This window comes from Denticeps clupeoides, chromosome 12 (genome assembly GCF_900700375.1).
Source record: "Denticeps clupeoides chromosome 12, fDenClu1.1, whole genome shotgun sequence".
Classification (NCBI taxonomy): domain Eukaryota; kingdom Metazoa; phylum Chordata; class Actinopteri; order Clupeiformes; family Denticipitidae; genus Denticeps; species Denticeps clupeoides.
The window spans coordinates 11,064,159-11,083,539 of NC_041718.1; the positions used below are offsets into that span (position 1 = coordinate 11,064,159).

The window sequence follows — 19,381 nt, forward strand, 5'->3', positions numbered from 1 at the left end:
AAAGGCAAAAAGAAAGCAGAAGAGAGAACAACATGAACATTGTGTCGTTTGTGATGTGTACCAGTGTTGGTGACGATTCAGGAGTGAATGATGCTCATAAAGACATTTTTGATGCCAATGACTGGACTGGAGTTTCACCTGTAGTTACAATGATCCATAGATTTAATAGAAAATCAGTAATTCTTCTGATGAAAAAGCATCATAGTGCCTCCAACATACTCCAATCCTGCAGGAAGGGCTTGTTATAAGGTATGTATTGTGGTGATATATCCATAAACTATACATGGCACACAAGGTCAAAAATCCCAGTGGAGGGGAACCAGAGGAAACCATTTTCATAATTTTCAAAGCAAAAAAGACGTGAGGCAAGTGAACAGGCTACAATGATGCAATCTTTTTAAATGCAGTGTTTACAAGAACAGGATCTGGTGCAGACTTCTAACAGGACATATTCAGGAAACAGACCAGCCCCCCACCCACCCTGCCTGGGCTGGCCTACTGCAGCCTGCATTTCCAGGAAAGGGGCCTAGTGGGCAAAGGGAGACAGCGAGAAACCAAAAACGCGAAGAAGGCGGGAAATTCCCCCACAGACCCTATCAACAGAGGAGTCCAGTTCTGCAGTGTCCAGCGAACGGATAGAAAACCATGTCTCTGACGTACACTTTCTGTATATTTAAAAAAAAAAAGGTTGGGTTCTGAGTTGTTGTGCGAGCGGTATCTACATATCGGGTCCTAGTGAAACAAGCCAGGGATTTCAATGATGGATGTTTAAAGCACTTGTGTAAGTTGCTCTGGATAAGAGCATTTGCCAAATGCTGTAAATGTAAATGTAAAGTGCACCATCCCATGTTTTGCATTAGCAGTGGAAGGATTTATAGTGTAAGTGTAATGGATGGTTCTGCCACACAAGCATTGGTCTCTTGGCAGTGTTTTCTTGGAATGTTGGACAAACAATTAAACTTTAGCAATAGTGAGGCAATATAATATATTACAGATAATTGTTTATGTATGAAAAAAGAACTGATATGTGTTTATGTTACAAGCGGTTGTACAGAACATTTACAGTACACAGTATTACAGTATTTGTAATCTCTCTATATAATAATTTATTGCAATGCGATCATTTAGACTAATTAACTAGTTTATAAAGTTTTAAACCAGTTAGTATGATTTTAATCATGTTTAATTAAATGTTGAATTGTTGATTTATGTATTTATGTCTCGATCAACTGTGGGTGTAAACTATCTGTGGCTCTTTGGCGCCACCCTGTGGACAGCAACTTCAGCGACAAAGTAATGGAAATGGACATTTCACCAGGATAGGAAACTGTTGGCTGTCTCAATGGATCATGTCCGAATCGACATGCTTCCTTCTTTTTTCTTTCTGCTCGCCACTTTCTATTTTTTTCCCTTACGAGTGTGACGTGTGCGTGGTGGCACATCAAGGAAACTGAACGTTCAGAGAGTCTACGTGACAGTTCGTGCTCACCTTGTAATTTATTGTGCAACTTAATGTACTGTACAAACCGCCTTGTCAAAGATGCACAGCATACCAGACTACATACTTCAAATTTACTCCCGTGTACAGCGGAACGTGCGCCAGGAAGTGGCCAAAGTTTCCCGAAACGTTACCAATGAAAACGTTATGATTAAATAACCAAACTTTAATGACAATGAGAAACGTTAGTGACAATATCATATATTACAGCAAAATGTGTACTTTACACGGCCGCCTTTCTCGTTTTAATAATTGTCAACATCCAATCCGATTTCCTTTTTTTTTCTACCACGTGACGTAAGACGGCGCCAGTGAGAGAGTCGTTGTTCTTACGCGTGTAGACGCTCTCTGCTGAAGCTGAACGACACGTCCGGTGTTCTTGACGTCTCTCGACCTACGGCGGACATCGTGGAAGCTCGCGTCTGGCCGGCTTTCTCGTCGCCTTTCGTTTATTTCCACTACCAAGGTACGGATATCAGAAACCGGTCATTGGCGAGTGGAGTTATTGGCGGGTGACGTGAACCGGGGTTTAGCTTTAGCGTTCTTTCACTGTTTGCCCTCAGCAGTTTGCTGTGCTGTACTGACTGGCATTTTAGGTTTAATTTGATGTCGTTTTAATAGCTCATGAATAATGAACTCCTTTAGTGTAAATCTTTCCGCCAGCCTGCGTGCGCTGGTTTTCTGTGTCCCACCCTGCGATAGAGATAAGAGGGTAATTTGGGAAAGTGGCCGCGTCCTGCGACGCGGAAATGGATTTCCGAGGATGCTGTTTGCTGAAAGGTCACCTGTCGTCCACAGCTTGCCATCATGTCATCTGACAGAAACTGGTCATATGAGGAAGACCATTCCTCCAAATTCCTGAGAAAGGCAAAAGAGTCGCCGTTTGTGCCTGTCGGTAAGTATGAATCATGTGCATGCTTAAAATATGTATATTTCACATATTAGAGGTAGTAGCATAGTGGGAAACACACCTGCGTATGAACCAGAAGACCCAGGTTCAAATCCAAGCCACTACTTTTGTGTCCCTGAGCAAGACAACAAACCCAGAGTTGCTCCAGGAAGGGACTGTCCCTGTAACTACTGACTGTATGTCGCTCTGGATAAGGGGAGTGGTGGCCTAGCGGGTAAGGATACAGTCGCTTAATCAAACCGTCAAAGTGCCACTGAGGTCCCCTTGTGCAAAGTTCCCAGCTTACACGGCTCACTGCTCACTAAGAGTGATGGGATAAAAGCAGAAGACACATTTCATTGGTCCTGTCTTTCCTCCTCCTCACCAACCTTCGCTAAAATATATTTCACAAAATGATGTCATGTAAAATGATAAAATGGCTCTGTGGTCACAGCTAGAGTTTTTGTGTTCTGCAGGCATGGCGGGCTTCTTTGGAATTGTGGCGTATGGGCTATATAAGCTCAAATCACGTGGAGACACAAAGATGTCAGTCCATCTCATCCACATGCGTGTTGGGGCTCAGGGCTTTGTGGTGGGAGCCATGACTCTTGGTAAGAGGGCCCAGTTGATATTGCATTTTAAATAATTTCAAGCTTGTTATTATGGAATCAGATTTGTTTAAATCTTTTTTTTGTTTTGCCCACATCTCGCTCTTTTTCATTTTCACTTTCACTTGTGAGACCTTCAGTTACGCTGCTCATTTTTGCAGTTTCACTGCTGGCTTTTCAGTGGCTCTTCCCCGTTTTACGTTTATGCTGCCTGAGAATACGGTTGGACTTTTGGCACAATGTTCTCATGTGGGCGGGGCTTCGCCTCATTGGCCAGCAGGTATTTGAGTGACCATTCCATTCCCCGGAAGTCTATCACTGTGATATACGTGGACTTCAAGAACATGTAGAGCAGCAACAGCTATTAGCCATCACATATGAATCACAACATAATCAAAGTATTTAATCAACACTTTAAAATTGGTTAATTATGCAGTTGATTGTGTTCATTGCATATATGTTCGCAAATTATTGCTACGCATCTCACTGATGGGGTTCAGAGTTGTGATGGGTTTGGCTCTTTTCAGAGTGCCTCATATTTTAGCCTTACTTGGCAAATATGATTTATCAACAATGATTTACCAAGTAAGGCTAAAATATGAGGCTACGGATGCCACAAGATTCTGCAATTTCGGCACAAATCTGATTCCATATGTTATGCGGTGCAAAAAAATACCTGGTCTTGTAGTTTGCCGTAACCACAACGCTACCTGTTCTCTTTTCTTTGCTTTTATCTTCACAAATTCAGTACAGTGTGTTATTGATACATTGCTATAGATGCATCCTGTGATAAATATTTATTAGTATTTCCTTTAATGGCACAGTATAATCTATAACCTCTGTAGGTACACAGTAGTGTTGCTGCTGCCTGGTGAACATGCTATCTTCAGTTGATTTGCTGATATGATTGACCATAAAGTCATTTTTTTTTTATTTCTTCACATTTGTAGGGTAATTTCAGCCATTTGCATGTTTGAAAACACATTAGATTTTTGAAGTACAACAAGAGGTGACTCAGTTTTCATTTGGAAGTTAGCTCCTTAAGTGTCATGTGCATGAAAAAATGTTGAACCGTTTGTGCTCTGTGTTCTTCCGCTTCATATTTACACTTGTGTGCTGTGTTGCAGGTGTGGTGTACTCTATGTACAGTCAATACCTGGCTCCCAAAAATCCCGGCGAGAAGTGAGCCGCTTCCTGTGTGACGCTGAGGTCTGGTGTACAGAACCATCTTCACGGCTGCTGTGCCGCAGTACTGGCTGTATGATGAATGAATGAAACGGATGTGACCTGACTTTAATTTTTTTATCATTGTTATTTTTAATTAGTTGTGCCAGATTCCCTAAATGATGATTAGCATACACTTGCACCAGCTGTCAGTCAGTTTGTGTCCCATTGTGTCCTCAGCAGTTTTTCCTTCACCCTTAGCTTATCACCTTCATGTGGACACATGTATACCAAGGATGTATTCACTCAAGACAGTCAGGTCTGGTAAGGTGACATTTGCACTTTACCATTGCGTCTAAGTAAAAATCCACCATTCCAGCAGTTGTAAGAACATAATGTAAATCAGCAACTGGGGGATACAGTAATATCTGATTATATTTTTACTATAACATCAACACATCCATTTCATTTTGTAGCCAAATAAGTCTGTTCATCTGTTTCATCCACTCCTCCCAAAACAACAATTACAACAAAAAAAAGGGGACTCCTTCAGCCTGAATCTGTAACCACCTGTCAACCATGCCTTTATATCATGATATTTTAACATTTTAAATATTTATTTAATAATTCACATGTTATGCACTTATATTGGACATTTCTGTTGGCAGTTAACTATCAATCACACAAAACACACGTGGTAATTGGTTCCCACAATGATCTAGTAACATTATTGGCAGATGTTCTGGGACTTGACATTTATAGTCTTTGTTCAAAAATGTGTTTCACAGTATTAGATCAAATCACATCTGGTATTCTCATATTTGGGTTTATCCATTGTATTTATGAATGAAAGGTACTTGAACAGCTGAAATTTAGATTTGAGGGTCGGTCTGTGTTACTTGATTCCTATTTGAGAACCAAGGCCTCCACCACTTGTTGAACATACATTAACCACTTCAATAATACACGTTATGTAGACAGATTTTTATGGTAGCTCATCTAAAGAGAGGTATAAAGGAGAAATCTTTATTCTGAAAAGTCCTTTCCTCACATTGAGGTGGTTTATATAGGATGTGTTATTTTTCTTTAGTTTGATTAAAACAAAGTATTTATGTATCCTATTAAAATGTCAACAGAAATAAAAAATTAATAAATATTTGAAATAACTTTTTTTTTTAATAAAAATCGATTTATTCAACTTATCAACAAAACTACAAAGACGAGAAGACATTGGTACTTAAAATAAAAAAAATCTTATGTAACAATATAATATATACCAGGTCACATTGTTGTACGTGGATCAGAATTAATGAATGAGTTAATTTTTATAAGTTTTGTTCACTTTGGCCTTTCTGTTCTGTGTTGGGGGTGTTGGAATACAGTGTACAGAGTACAGTGACATTCATATTTAGTAAAATAGGAATAGGTCACTGATTGTGAAAGCTGTTAACAATGGAATTACATGTAAAACATGAAGAAAATCAGAGCTATATGGCATCTTCAAAATAAAACATCATCTTACAATATGAGAGAATATTTAGAGACTTAAGTCCTGGAATATTCAGCAGGGAACACACAGGCAACCCAAATGGCAAGAGTCAATGTATATAAAGCAGCACTAGATACATTCAATCATTTTCACACATGGTCATGTCTGTAATTATGCAGCACCAAAACATATCACAGACGAGCTGGTCCTGCCACGGGACTACAAATAAAAACACTGTTTTTCATTAGAGAGTCAGACCTACATTTTTCATTTAATGTAAATGCTATTCTTCTAACTAATGCATTAATTTCATACACAGCTTGACCAATATTCCAAATCTCTAAAAATAAATAAATCATTCAAAATGGCAATGGCTTCACAAGCATTATGAAGTATTTATTAAACTATGAAGCAGTTTTAAAAAGCAGGTTAAAATGTTAATAAGAATGTTGTTCATCTGTTTATCCCACAACTTATTGACCTAATTCTAATTATTTGAATTAGTGAAAGTACTAAGTGCTTCATTTTAAGGCACAACAACTTGAGTAGTAGAACAAAGTTTGTAAGAACTAAGACCTACTGTACAATAGTTTGGTATATGCACTGCAATATAATGGAAGCATGAGACAGGAAGGCTCTTATGTTTGTGTGTTCTATGGTATTTTTGTAAAATCAATCAAACCGGTGTGAGGAAAATTAAAAATACAAACTCTGTGACTATGACACCGTAGACTTGGATTTGGATTCAGCATCCTGGATCTACTGTATTTCGAGTATCAGGCAGAACAGATTTTACCGTCATCCACCATAATCATTGTCTGTGCTAAGAAATATGAAAGATTAGAGACCATTAATGAATGTGTGCAGTATGTGGAATGACAGTCAACAGATGCTCTGTGAAATGTAACTTGTTTTCTGAGATGTAAATTGGACTTCCATTTTTAAGGACACTTTGGTGATATACTGGCCAGACAGTTGTCAGATCTTCTACAGGGCCTTCATCACTGCTGTACGTCTTTATATCTCTCCATCTGTCCATCACTGTCCATGTCATTCAGCAGGTAGATGTCTGTATGCCTCGATAAACCAATCTGTGCGAGGAATAAAAATGTTTGGTTAAAACACAAAGAAACAAAACAGATTCCTGCAGTAGGCTATTTTTAAAATATTTTTGAGTAAGTAATGAATTAAAATGAATATTTAGGGCCCAAAAGTGCGTAGAACCTATAGAATCTGTTAGGATTATTATTATTAACCTATTATTATATTGCTTGAAAACTGTTTGTTGTATGGCTTGACCATGGAATGGCGGAAAAAGTTCGATGATTTACCATGGAAGTTGCTGTCATTTGCTCATACAACACCCAATCTGCACCAAAATTCACAGGATTGATGAGGCCTGTCAAAGTGTATGTGCAAAATCCCCCAGATTACTCAAAGAGCTACCTACTAGTAACAGGAAATTACTTATTTTATGTTTGGATAAATTGTTCTATGTAAGGTGATTATATATCCCTCACATTTTATCTGGAGAGCATTAAGATATAGAATTGGATGTTTTTGAGCTTTCATTTTACAGCTCACCAATGGCATTGTGGTGAATTTCAATGATTCGCCATGTAACAGAAAGTTGCTGTCATTGCCACATACAACATCCAACCTGAACCCAACTGTATGAGTGCAGTCCTGACAAATTTAAAATGTATGAAGTTTCCGGGATAGTTGCACTGCCACTAAGTGGAAACAGGAAATACCTTACAACATTAACTTATCTGCACCAAACTTTACACAATTGATAAGTGTCATGACCTGAACAAGATAATGAATGTTGTTTCTGGAATAGTCACAGTGCCACCTACTGGAAACAGGACGCATCTTACAACATCATCTGATCTGCACCAAACTCGCTTCGATTCATCAGTCCCGACCTGACAAACTTAAAGCTCGCAGTTACAGGAATAGTCGCAGAGACCCCAAGTGGTAAGATGTAATAGATGAGGACATCAACCGATATGCGCCAAACTTAGTACAATTTATAACATCATCGGGTTACATGGTGGCTGAAAGCTGAGTCCCGCACACGCCCCAAGGTGCATGGCACGCTTTGGGCCCGAGCAACACTGCTCACAGTTTTAATTTCAGTTGTTTTTGAACTTTGGCCCCCTTGTTAGTCAAATCTATGTATCATTCTGAACCGGCTGGTTTTAACGTGCATCAATCCATCATAATCATCATGACATTAAGACTACTACCCTAATCTTTCATCAGGTACATTTCATATTGATAAAGAAGTGCACAATAATTGGATCATGAGTTAACAAACGGAGAGAAGATGAGGCGTTTAAGTGAGGTGTTTGGGGTGACACGTTTGGACTGTCATTAAGCAGATGTAAAATAGACATAAAGCGTCTGTTACCTATTTGTATTTGATATTGCTGCATCAAATAAGATTTTACTTACAGAGTAAATATCCTTAACTACAGGAACGTCCAGCTTGTAACACAAATGAACAGAAAAAGCACTGTAACATGAGCCACAGCAGAACATTTAATGTGTGCACCACATTTAGCGCCAATGAAATTAGGTAGGAGTCATTTTATAAGCTGCAAAAACAAACTACCAGTACAAACCAGTAGTATATGAAGCTAATTAAATGTGGTGCTTGATTGCACTGTTGGTTGTAAATCCACAGGCAGTACACAATGAACACAAACACCTAGACATCCTTTTTGTTGGTTTATTCAGTAGTTTTTTTTTCCAGAATTGAAAAGCAAAAAACACATGTATGATAGCTTATGTCACACACTTTATATCACATAATTAATAACTTAATAGACTGACAGGCTGTTTGAGGAGCTGGTAGTAAATAAGGACGGATGCATTGAACCTTCCAAAAGAGTTCAGTGTTAGTTTAGAAAAACAAATTGTATAAATAGGCTAATTTAATAGAAAATTATACTATAGTTAGTTTTTTGATCTGGAATTTTGACTGGGACAAAATCTCATGACAAGCTGGTGTCTGAATGGTATTGCTTATGGACCTCAAGATGGAACTATTTAGTCACATGATCTTGCAACAGCCATGATTAAATATTAAATATGAATGGGGAAACTGATATAATCTCAACAATACCCCTGAGGTTGTGTTATGCTCTGAGATACTGGTACTATTGTGCTGTTGTCATGGACACAGCTCACCAGCTCTAGTGTTATACATAAAATTGTCTTACTAAAATTCATAACGGCAGACGTAGATAAAATATCTACTACTGTATCACTGCAGAAAGATTTCCAAATCTCTCCGAACAGAAATGGATGGCATGTTATAAATAGTTTTACACAATGTTAATGTCTGAATCCACAACACACCTTGCTGAACAATTCCACACCATTTTTTTTCTTTAATTAAAAATAAATGAACACATAGCTGTTGCCAGTAAATGTGAAGGATTGAAATCTCACTAACTCTCAATGTGCTACACTTGAATCAACAAAATTTAGCGGCCTCTGTACAGACAACGTACATAAAGTTAAAGAATGACCAACAGCAGCAACAATCAAGTACAGTAATATTATTTTAAACCATACACCCATTTAAACCTATTTTCGAACTAGAAATAACATGCAGTCCTGAACTAAATCATGTTTCAGTCACTCCGTACTCAGTAGAGACCAAGACCAGGCTTAGACCATGCTATGGATAAAAAGCTTATGATTTATCGAGGTAACTGGAATTTAACGGAACAAAAGGTTGTGCGTTCTGAAAGTTACTTATGGGATATTAATTTTTATAAATAGAAATGTCATTTTGTGCATAGTTACAAATTAGTACAAAAGGCACATACAAAGAATGTGTCTACTGAAGTCAGCAGATTCAAACACTAAACAAGTATGAAATTAAATGTATTTAAAGGAAAATGTTTCTATTTAGTCAAACTCAATCTCTATTCAAATGGCGCAAACTGATTATGTCACTGAAATACTAAAACTAAAGCTCAAGCTATCTTGAGCTAAAAAAAAAAAAAAAAAACGTAAAAAAATGAACGTGTCATTGTGTAAGTGAAGCTTAACAAATTAGAAGTGAAGAGGGATTCAGAATTAAAAATTCTGTGTTCTCAGCTTTGGTACATCTATTATTATTATTATTATTTTAATGGACAGGCCAAGGGCATAAACCATCTTCTGAATGTAGCATACACAGAAATTTCAGTTTCACAAAATGAATCATATGGATCATAAAGCTCTACAGTCATGCACGTGGTGGAGCATCTGTTATGAGTCAAACTCAGGCTCTTCTTCAATGAGCACCACAGGAGGGTTCCTTACCCTGCTGCCGACATCCATACAGGAGACACCCAAGGCAATCAGACACTGCCATGCCTGTAAGTCGGGCAGGAAAAAATATTGTGCGATTAACCTTGCTCTGTATTTTACTAAACAGCTGTTCCAAGTGCTAGTACTCTAATGGGTTAGTGTTGGCATAGCCATTGATTGAGTAGCCATGAAGAAATGTACTTACGAGGTAGCCCACAAAGCACAGGTATGCTATGGAGAGTAGAGCAGAGAACACGTAGAGCAGAACGCTGTTCAGGGCTGAGACGTACACCACCACAAAGTACATGTTTATGGCGCAAACCACCAGGATTACGATGCCACCACCGATCTTCCATACACTGTAGGCATAATTAGACTTCAGTTTTCAATTCCAACTAACAATGTTTAAGAATAATTAAATTGTTCTAGCTGTTGTTGGCTTTCACGCTATTCAACACAAATACTTTCTTTGATCCGCTGCTGCAACCCCTAATGGGAACAGCCGAAAGGAGACAACGATGCATCTACATTGCTCAGAGACATAACATTTTTAATTATAGCCCAGTGTAACCCTATATTGCAATGAAAGTCTAACACACTCACAGTCCATTCGCAAATTCACTCATGACTGATGTGAGGCTGGTGAAGGTCAGAATGGGTATCAGTGCAAATGGAAGCTGGTCATGAAAAAAGGAAACAAATTTAGACCCAGAAGATTCTGTGGAACTAAACACAGAAGATTCAAGTTGACAGAATCAATTTTTTATAATTGTTTTCTGCCTTGATAGTCTGTGCTCAATGGCCTACATTGAGCCCTTCCTAACCTGCATGCTTTGGAGAACGTTGAGGAAGTCGTTCATGCCAGTTAGGTGCTCCACATCTTGAAAGATGGCAACCAACAATGTGGGTGTGATGGCAATAGATCGCGTTAACAGAACTCTTGCGAAACGAGACCAGCGCAGATTCAGAAAACCCTGCAAGGGAGAAATAGAGAGGAATGGTTTGAACTGAAAAACAGACTCAGACAGAACTTCACAGCAGACCAACTAACCTCCATGACAAACTGTCCAGAGTAGGTCCCTGTCATGGTGGAGCTCTGACCAGCAGCCAGGATCCCTATGGCCCAGATATAGAGGGCAGCAGGGCCAAAGAAACAGCCGAGGACAACGCCCTGCAACAGGATTAGAGACATGAAAAACACTTATATATCACATATAAAAAAAACAGATATATATATATCACACACACACATCTCAGTAAAACAAAAAACAGAAGAGCTCACCCCTTTGTAGATGTCCACCTGCAGTGTGCTGTTGTCTGCTGGAAAGAGGTCTCTGTGAGGGCTTCCTGTTGAGTTGCACTGATCACTCTGCAGCAAAAACAGTGGAAGTGATGTATCCCTGGTAAAACCACACAGCCTGGCTTTTTCAGCCAGAACCGCAAATCCCATCTTAAAAATATGACTAATGTTTACAGTATTGTATATTTTTAGCCTTCAAATGCAGACAGCAGCTATAAACTAAAAATTGACTTCATCCCCCCACAATATCTCAACTAAACCACAAACCAAATTCACATTCTGCTTAGAGATTATTTTCCTCGTTTCTGGCAGACAGAACTAGTTCAGCCACAGCAGATGGAAAGGGCGAGATTCTTTTCCTACTAATGATATATATATATAAAAAAATACCCACCACTTGCATATTTGTCTTGTTGTAAAAGGCCTCAGCAAAAACCGCAACAACAAACACATTGATGAGGAAGGAGACAAAAAGTGCGACAGCCGACTCTATGAAGAAGTACTTGTTGGCCTCTTTCACCTCCTTTTTGTTGCCGCGGTCCACCTGTCTTGACTAAATTCAGGGAGAAAGACAAAAATAAAAGGGATCTCAGTAAATAATATACAAGCAAAGTTACCATTACAGTTTTTAAAGCACTTGCTTAGTACAACTTAATTTTAAAATCTGAAATGCATTTGGGTGACTTTGCATGCAACCCATTTGGCCAGTTGGCACTATCAGTTTTCAAGGAGTCATGATCCTATTGTACACTGCTCAAAAACAAAAGGAACACAAAAATAAGATGACATCCTAGATCTGAATGAATTAAATATTCTTATTCAATACTTATACAATAACTGCTGACACACTCCAGCCACATGAGGTCTAGCATTGTCTTGCATTAGGAGGAACCCAATCCCACCAGCATATAGTCTCACAAGGGGTATGAGGAACTCATCTCGGTCAAGCTACCTCTGGCGAGCACATGGAGGGCAGTGCGGCCCCCCAAAGAACTGCCACCATACCCCATTACTGACCCACTGCCAAACCGATAATTCTGAACATTCTCAGTCACGTCGGTCACATTTGCTCAGTGTGAACCTTGCTCAGTGTGAACTTTGAAGTGCACAGGGCACCAGTGGCAAATTTGCCAATCTATTTATTATCTGGCAAATGCCAAATTTGCTGCACGGTCACAATGTTGGCACAACATGTAAGCACAACCCCCACCTGAGGACCTCAGGCTCTCATACCACCCTCATGGAGTCTGTTTCTGACCGTTTGATCAGACACATGCACTTTTGTGGCCTGCTCAGTCTCATGCTACCACTAGAGTGAAGGCACTGCCATTTGAAAGTGACCAAAACATCAGCCAGATAGCATAGGAACTGAGAAGTGGTCTGTGGTCACCACCTGCAGAACCACTTTATTGGGGGATGTCTTGCTATTTGCCTATAATTTCCATTTGCACAACAGCATGTAAAATTGAAGTTACATTGTGTTAAGTGTTCCCTTAATTTTTTGAGCAGTGTATTATATTAATAGAAAGTTGACTAGGAAAAACTACGCTGAACACATGGAGAAAAATGTGAGATCTATGTAAGATGATTCTGTTTGCATGAGTTAAGTTTACATTTGTAACAGTAATATACCACAGGAAATATTTTAATGGGATCTCAATTACATTAAAAAAAACTTTATATTTCAACGGTCCATAAATTTAACTATTAAAAGAACATACTACATTAGGTAAACATTAACATGACAATTTATAAGAATATAACAAGATCAAGCCCTCTTGTGTACCTTGACAAGTGCAGAGTGCAAGTAGATGTTATGAGGCATTATAACAGCTCCAACAATCCCAACTGCCTGCTCCATCTGAACCGGCCCACAGCCCTCACAGTAAGGAACAAACATCCCCTTCAGAACCTCCCCCTGGTTGGGTGCCACCATTATGTACTGGCCAAGTAAGGAGGAAAAGAACATACACATGGTATATAACACACCAACACGTTTACATGTAAACTTCAAAACACATCACATAGATTAAAAGTGTATTCTTATCATGGTTCCAAAATTAGTCCAGATTTGAGTTTATGTGAACAGTACAAAAGTGTAATTGTTAAAGAATAAAACAGAAAATGAGTGCAAAATTGTGGGATTGCCATACAAAAGGTGTGGTTGCTTGTAGAACGTGTCATACTGGAATTTCCAAGAATAGATGCATTAACTGGATGTGTACTTCATTATTATTATTATAACAATCATTTTTAATTTACCCCCAAACCCATGCCTCCTGGAAATAATCGTAAATATTCATTTTGGTTCTAAATTTTAAAGCCCTGCACTGAAACCCTACACTGAAACATTAATGGCATTTAGCAGACGCCAGAGCAACTTACACGGACAGTCTCCCTGGAGACACTCAGAGTTAAGTGACTTGCTCAGGGACACAATGGTAATAAGTGGGGTTTGAACCTGGGTCTTTCTTCTAGTTCATAGGTGAGTGTGACACCCACTAGGTTACTACATCTTCAAACAGGATTCCAGCATTTACCTCATATCCAAAGCTGATGGCCATGATGGTGATGAGGAACCCAAAGAAAGCCTCCAGTTTCCTCAAACCTAATCACACAAGAGGAAATGGTTTGTAACAAATCTTCAAAAAAAAACAATCATCTCCAAGAGCAAATGCTCCAACCTACCATACTTGTCAAGGAAGAGGAAGACAAATGTATCAATGATGGTGATGAGAACCCCTGCCCAGAGTGGAATCCTACCAGGGAGAGTAGACAGCAGACTTGTAAACACATTATTAAGAAATACTAAATATGGGATAATCATATGGCCACTCAAGGAAAAAAAGGGCCAAAAATTATATTTTTCTTAAAACATGCAAGGACCTAAATGTTGGAAAATAGTCACACACTTAGCCACAAGCAGATGGTTTAGAAAGGCTGCTACCTGCCGACTGAAAGCAGGTTGAAGGCAATGGCACAGCCAATGACTTCCTGCATGTCTGAGCCTATGATGGCCAGCTCCACCATCATCCACAGGATTATCCGTGGAACCTGAAACACAGAAAAACTAAGAATTACATTACATTTAATTTACTAAAGGTTATAATTCAGTCACTAATTACAAGGACATCTGTCCATTTGCTCGCACAGTCTTAGGAATTATTAATGAAGAGATGTAGCATACCGTAGGGTACTGCCGATGGCACATCTCTGCTAGGTGCATCCCCGTGACCACACCAAGTCGAGCAGCCAACCGCTGCAGCAGCAAACCAATAACGGTGGCCACCAGAAGGACCCATAGGAGCTGGGGACAAATAGGACAAATAGCATTTTTAACATTAACAGTAATCAACATAAACCTCTAATACTACTGCAGCATGTAGCTCCATGTGCCAGTATGACTTTCAACAATATGGCAAGAATAACATGGAAAAAGGTAATATTAGGCTAGAAATGTTAAGATCCGTTGCGATACATGATCCAGAAGACCACATGTATGACCTTTATACACATCCTATAAACAGGATGTTCTTCTGGAAATTGCAGTTATAAACAAATGGATTTACTGCATACTGATTGCTTAAACAGCAAGTTCCAACAAACCTCAAAGTGCTGAGCAGCACACCCAGCGTGTGTGTGTTCATTTTCCCTGAGAACCCCCACACATTAAATCCATAAAGAATTTCAGGTTTTTAATGAAATGCCTCTCATCTGGACATTTAAAAAATCACATGTATGAATCTCACCTTAAACCCTGCTTTGGCACCAGATTGCAGGTCTGACTCAATGTTTCCTGGGTCCAAATAAGCAATGCTCATCAAGAACCCTGGTCCTGTGAAGGCCCAGAGCTTCCGGAAACTGAATATCTGGAAAGACGTTTCATTTGAAAATGGATGGACAAATACATTGTGCATGTCCTCTATTCCACAGCAATCTTAGCAATCACAGCCATCAGTCCCATTCAGCAGGGGACAAAAGTGCCCAAAGTCACGCTGAGTCACTCTCGCGTTTCAACTTCCTCCATCCTCAATCACACGACTAAAATGGACATCTGTTTATCTGGTAATTAGAACAGAGTGGGCTCGCTATTGTTCTACCTGGGTGACATCATCTGGAACTGGGATCTTCTCCTCAAAGTAGGTGGAGAAGGGCTCTTCTTGAGCATCAGGGGAGCCTGGTGGTGAGATTGCACTGTACTGATTTGTCTGGATAGCTCCATTCTCCTGAGGTGGGTCCTCTAGAGAAAGGGGAAGGGAAAGAATATGGAACAATACAGAAAAATAAAGAAAACTGTTAAAATGGGAGGCACAGAGAGGGTGGAAAAACATTGGTACTCTTAGACAACACAGGGGAAGCTTAGCGCTGTCCCCACACGCTCTGCTCTCTTAGCAACACTTGGTCCTCCTGGGAGGAAAAAACTAATCTGTAGACACTACAGATTTCACCAAAGAATCACAAGAGGTGCACGCCCTGTCCAATTAATTATGGATTATTCCACGGTGGGAATATATAGAGCAGAGAAGTGTGATGGAATTGAAAATTCAGAGATTTTAGTATGGCTGTTGCTCACAGAGTTGTTTCCAAAACCTTCATGCTTTTTATGGTAGGACCGGCAGCAATAAATCTTATCAGGAACATTATAAAAGCTAAAGGTAAGTGAGTTCAATTTAAACAACTCCTATCTTTTAAAAACTTTGAAAAAACAATAGATGCCTCCAGCGGCAATATAAAAACCCAATAAAAAAACAGAATAAGGAAAAGAAGCAAACTGTACTACATCAAACCCCACTGAAATTGTTACAAAAAAAAACAAAAAACAAAAGAACTAATTAATTGTACTCAATAGTGCTGCATAAAGCTGATCTGAGAAAAATAACACTGACCTCAAAGTATCAGATATCTGTACACAGAAGAACTTAATAAATCATATAATAATGCTACGGCATGCTGTGGATAACATCTACAGGCAGCAATACTCACTGAGTCGGGAGTAATCGCTCATCACGCCCTTCTGCCCCCCCATTGTCTCTCATGCACTCTCACAAGTGTAAGGGTTACGACTGGCCTTGGCCAAGTATTTATACCTCGCAAGTCCAAGAGACTTCCCATTTTAAAATCTGACTCAGGACCGAGTCGCACACTACCCGAGGAACAAAAAAAAATAAATTATGGTTGGCTGCTATCATGTCACATGCCACAGAACACACTTGTGGCTGTGTGTGTGTATGTGTGTGTGTGTGTGTGTGTGTGTGTGGTGAGGAACAAACTCTTACCTTCAAGGAGGTCAGGGTCTTGATCTGTCTTCATGAAGAAATGTGGGGAAATAGGGGCAAGGTGTCTCTAGAGGTCTACCTTTTCACAAAGAAAGAAAGAAAGAAAGAAAGAAAGAAAGAAAGAAAGAAAAGTTCAGAGATCGTTTCTCTTTATTAATCTTCCTAAAGCCATTGGCTGACAGGTCTGTGCTTTTTATTGCAAGACCAGCCTTTATAGCCAAATTTCTTGAGTATTGTAAGCACATAACGACCATGAGCATACATATAGTCAAAGCCTTTTAGCCCTGCATGTAGTATAGTTTTCTTCACTGCATGCGTGTAGCGCAAGTTAAGGGTATATCAATCAATCCATGGTCAAATTCACTTTTAACACCTTCCACCTAGGTTTTCCCACCAGGAACTAAAATATTCCTGCTTGACAGTATACCACTTGCAACTTAATTTTTATTCTCTAATTAATAATAATTTAAAGTACACATAAAGTACAGTATTATGAAATTTGTGACACTATAGCAATATTGGGCAATTAAGGCCGAAATATAAAGTGCTGACTAGCAATTGCAACACAATGACATGACAGAACAGAACAGCATGCACAGAGTTTACTGCAAGCAGCAATCTGAATGTTTTGGTTCGAGTAAGACTTGTGACCTGAAAGCTAAATATTTTCACTTCTGCTAAACAATGGCCTTGACTATCACTAAAAATGCAGGGTAATACAAAACTCAGCTACTATTAACCTCAAACATATATTTAGATGAATGTCTGAAACTATCATAAGATAGACAATAAGATAAAAAACAAGATGTGTATTATATTCCAGCGCATTGCAACATGCAAAGTAGTGGCCTAGCGGTTAAGGAAGCGGCACAGTAATCAGAAGGTTGCTGTTTCGAATCCCAATCCGCCAAGTTGCCACTGAGCAAAGCACCGTCCCCTGAGCAAAGCACCGATGGCTAAAAGCAGAGGACATATTTCGTTGTGCCACCGTGTGCTGTGTTGCAGTGTTTCACAATCACTTTCACCAAGTACAAAACAGTTACTGATGTCCCAAATTATTGAACTACACTTTGTTCTTTACGTTCTTCATTAAAACTATTTCAGATTAGATTAAATCCAGAGAGGGCTGATCTGGACCATTTTCATCAGTTCAACTTGTGAACAGATGCCTGTTCACTTTGCAGGGGCAGTGGTGGCCTAGCGGTTAAGGAAGCGGCCCCGTAATCAGAAGGTTGCCGGTTCGAATCCCGATCCGCCAAGGTACCACTGAGGTGCCACTGAGCAAAGCACTGTCCCCACACACTGCTCCCTGGGCGCCGGTCATGGCTGCCCACTGCTCACTCAGGGTGATGGGTTAAATGCAGAGGACAAATTTCACTGTGTGCACTGTGTGCTGTGCTGCTGTGTATCACATGTGACAATCACTTCACTTTACACATGTGTGTGCCTTCTCCTAACCGAAAATGTACAATTCACTGTAAAAATTACTTTTTTTTTTTTTTTACATAAATATAGTGTGATTAAAAAAAAAAGTGTCTAAGGCTGAATACCCAATTTTCCTATTTCCAATGTTGAAAAATGACACAATTTTACATACTGTAGCTCTTGTGAGCTAAACAAGAAGGTCTTTGTCCTTCATGGCTTAGACGGTGCAGTAAAGTCTGTATCCCATGTCAGGAACCATTCATTCATAAATCCAGAAAATCCCATGGAACTTCGCACAACAGTAATTCTGAACTCCTTGCCCATTGTGTACTAGAACAAAGTTTTAAAGTAACAATTATCGCATGTGCAGCCTGAAACTTGAAAGCAGGGTCATTATCGAGACAGAGAGAGCAAGAGACAGAGAGTTCAGTTGTTGAAACAGTTGGTGCTGCTCTCTTCAGATAATCAAAGAAGCTCATATCTCACTTGCAGAAAAGGGGCCTTGCAAACACACCCACAGGTCAAAGCTGCATTTCTACCAGCATACAACAAAAGAGTGATAATTAAACATACTAATAATTATTTTTTTAGACGCCATCCTGGTGAAAGAGTGCAGTCTTTTACTACTACTCTTTTACTCCTAACAATAATAAACAGAATGCATTATAATAATGCAACTTAAGTCATAGATCAAGCATCATTAGCTGTATTTTGAACGCTATAAACCTGCACAGGAAGAAGGAAAATAAGAAATCATGATTCAGAACATGGCAAGGTCTAAGACATTTGAATAAAAAAATTAGGAAATGCACGAAATGAGAAACAATGAGCAGGTTTCTTTAAAACGTGCCACGTCACATTTCATGACCTGACGTCTGATGTCGCCCTCATCAATGACAGCCAAAACAAACGATGTGCACGTCGTCGAAATAAAGTCACATGTGTAAAAACAGTTATTCCAGCTTCGTCCAGATGCGTTCATGCTAATGCCTCACTCAAAAACGACTATAAACACTTAAAAGCCAAGTAAGCTTAGAATTGTTCATTACCACAGGACCCAGGTAAAGCTAACAACCCTCAGGATTAGCAAACCATGCGTGCATGACCGTGAGTCGCCGCAGATGCATTCAATCGAAATGAAAAACAAACGGACTTGAGGGTCAGAAAAACTTACCTGGGCAGACTGCTATACTCATACATATATGTACAGCGTTCTAAACTAAAACCAATCCATTAGGACAAAACTGGTCCTACGGGGTGTCACGCTTTGCACTCAAAACTCGCCCCCTACCTAAAGCCGAGGCTCGTTGTTCTGAAATAAAATTGGTGGGATAGCCCGTCGATCAAAAAGTAAGGCGGGCCAAGGCTTGGTCACGTGAGCGCCTCAGACATTTGCTGTGACGCCATTGAAGCATTTA

General features: G+C 39.5%; 2 protein-coding genes across 4 annotated transcripts; one reads left to right on the top strand and one right to left on the bottom strand.

Moving 5' to 3' along the window:
* The first annotated feature begins 1,826 nt into the window (after positions 1-1,826).
* Positions 1,827-5,892, top strand: LOC114800435 (HIG1 domain family member 1A, mitochondrial-like). The gene is made up of 4 exons (XM_028997815.1): positions 1,827-1,964; positions 2,297-2,393; positions 2,864-2,998; positions 4,123-5,892. Exons 2-4 carry the CDS (start codon positions 2,306-2,308, stop codon positions 4,179-4,181), a joined length of 282 nt encoding a protein of 93 aa, XP_028853648.1. The 5' UTR covers positions 1,827-1,964; positions 2,297-2,305; the 3' UTR covers positions 4,182-5,892.
* On the bottom strand, positions 5,076-19,270 carry slc11a2 (solute carrier family 11 member 2). Of its 3 annotated transcripts, none has more exons than XM_028997813.1 (18): positions 19,138-19,270; positions 16,539-16,613; positions 15,363-15,502; positions 15,012-15,131; positions 14,450-14,569; positions 14,210-14,316; positions 13,951-14,021; positions 13,803-13,870; positions 13,049-13,204; positions 11,657-11,815; positions 11,245-11,331; positions 11,014-11,133; positions 10,787-10,936; positions 10,566-10,639; positions 10,168-10,321; positions 9,975-10,028; positions 8,109-8,141; positions 5,076-6,739 (listed from the first exon to the last, which is right to left on the bottom strand). In XM_028997813.1, the coding sequence occupies exons 2-18, from the start codon at positions 16,570-16,572 to the stop codon at positions 6,650-6,652; spliced, it is 1,737 nt and encodes a 578-aa protein (XP_028853646.1). In that variant the 5' UTR covers positions 16,573-16,613; positions 19,138-19,270; the 3' UTR covers positions 5,076-6,649. The 3 variants fall into 3 exon arrangements, with proteins under 3 accessions (XP_028853646.1, XP_028853645.1, XP_028853647.1); XM_028997812.1 differs by having other exon boundaries at positions 5,077-6,739; positions 16,539-16,617; XM_028997814.1 differs by lacking the exon at positions 8,109-8,141 and having other exon boundaries at positions 5,086-6,739; positions 16,539-16,617.
* Positions 19,271-19,381: the final 111 nt, after the last annotated feature.

Bases quoted from the DNA above. Each gene is read 5' to 3' on its own strand.
- LOC114800435 (XM_028997815.1), top strand. From the start codon at position 2,306: ATGTCATCTGACAGAAACTGGTCATATGAGGAAGACCATTCCTCCAAA. The intron at 2,394-2,863 runs GTAAGTATGAAT...TGTGTTCTGCAG, and splicing joins GTCGCCGTTTGTGCCTGTCG to GCATGGCGGGCTTCTTTGGA. The intron at 2,999-4,122 runs GTAAGAGGGCCC...GCTGTGTTGCAG, and splicing joins GGTGGGAGCCATGACTCTTG to GTGTGGTGTACTCTATGTAC.
- slc11a2 (XM_028997813.1), bottom strand. From the start codon at position 16,572: ATGAAGACAGATCAAGACCCTGACCTCCTTGAAG. The intron at 14,317-14,449 runs GTATGCTACATC...TCTGTGTTTCAG, and splicing joins GCCATCGGCAGTACCCTACG to GTTCCACGGATAATCCTGTG. The intron at 8,142-9,974 runs GTAAGGAACCCT...TTGTGTTACAAG, and splicing joins GTATGGATGTCGGCAGCAGG to CTGGACGTTCCTGTAGTTAA.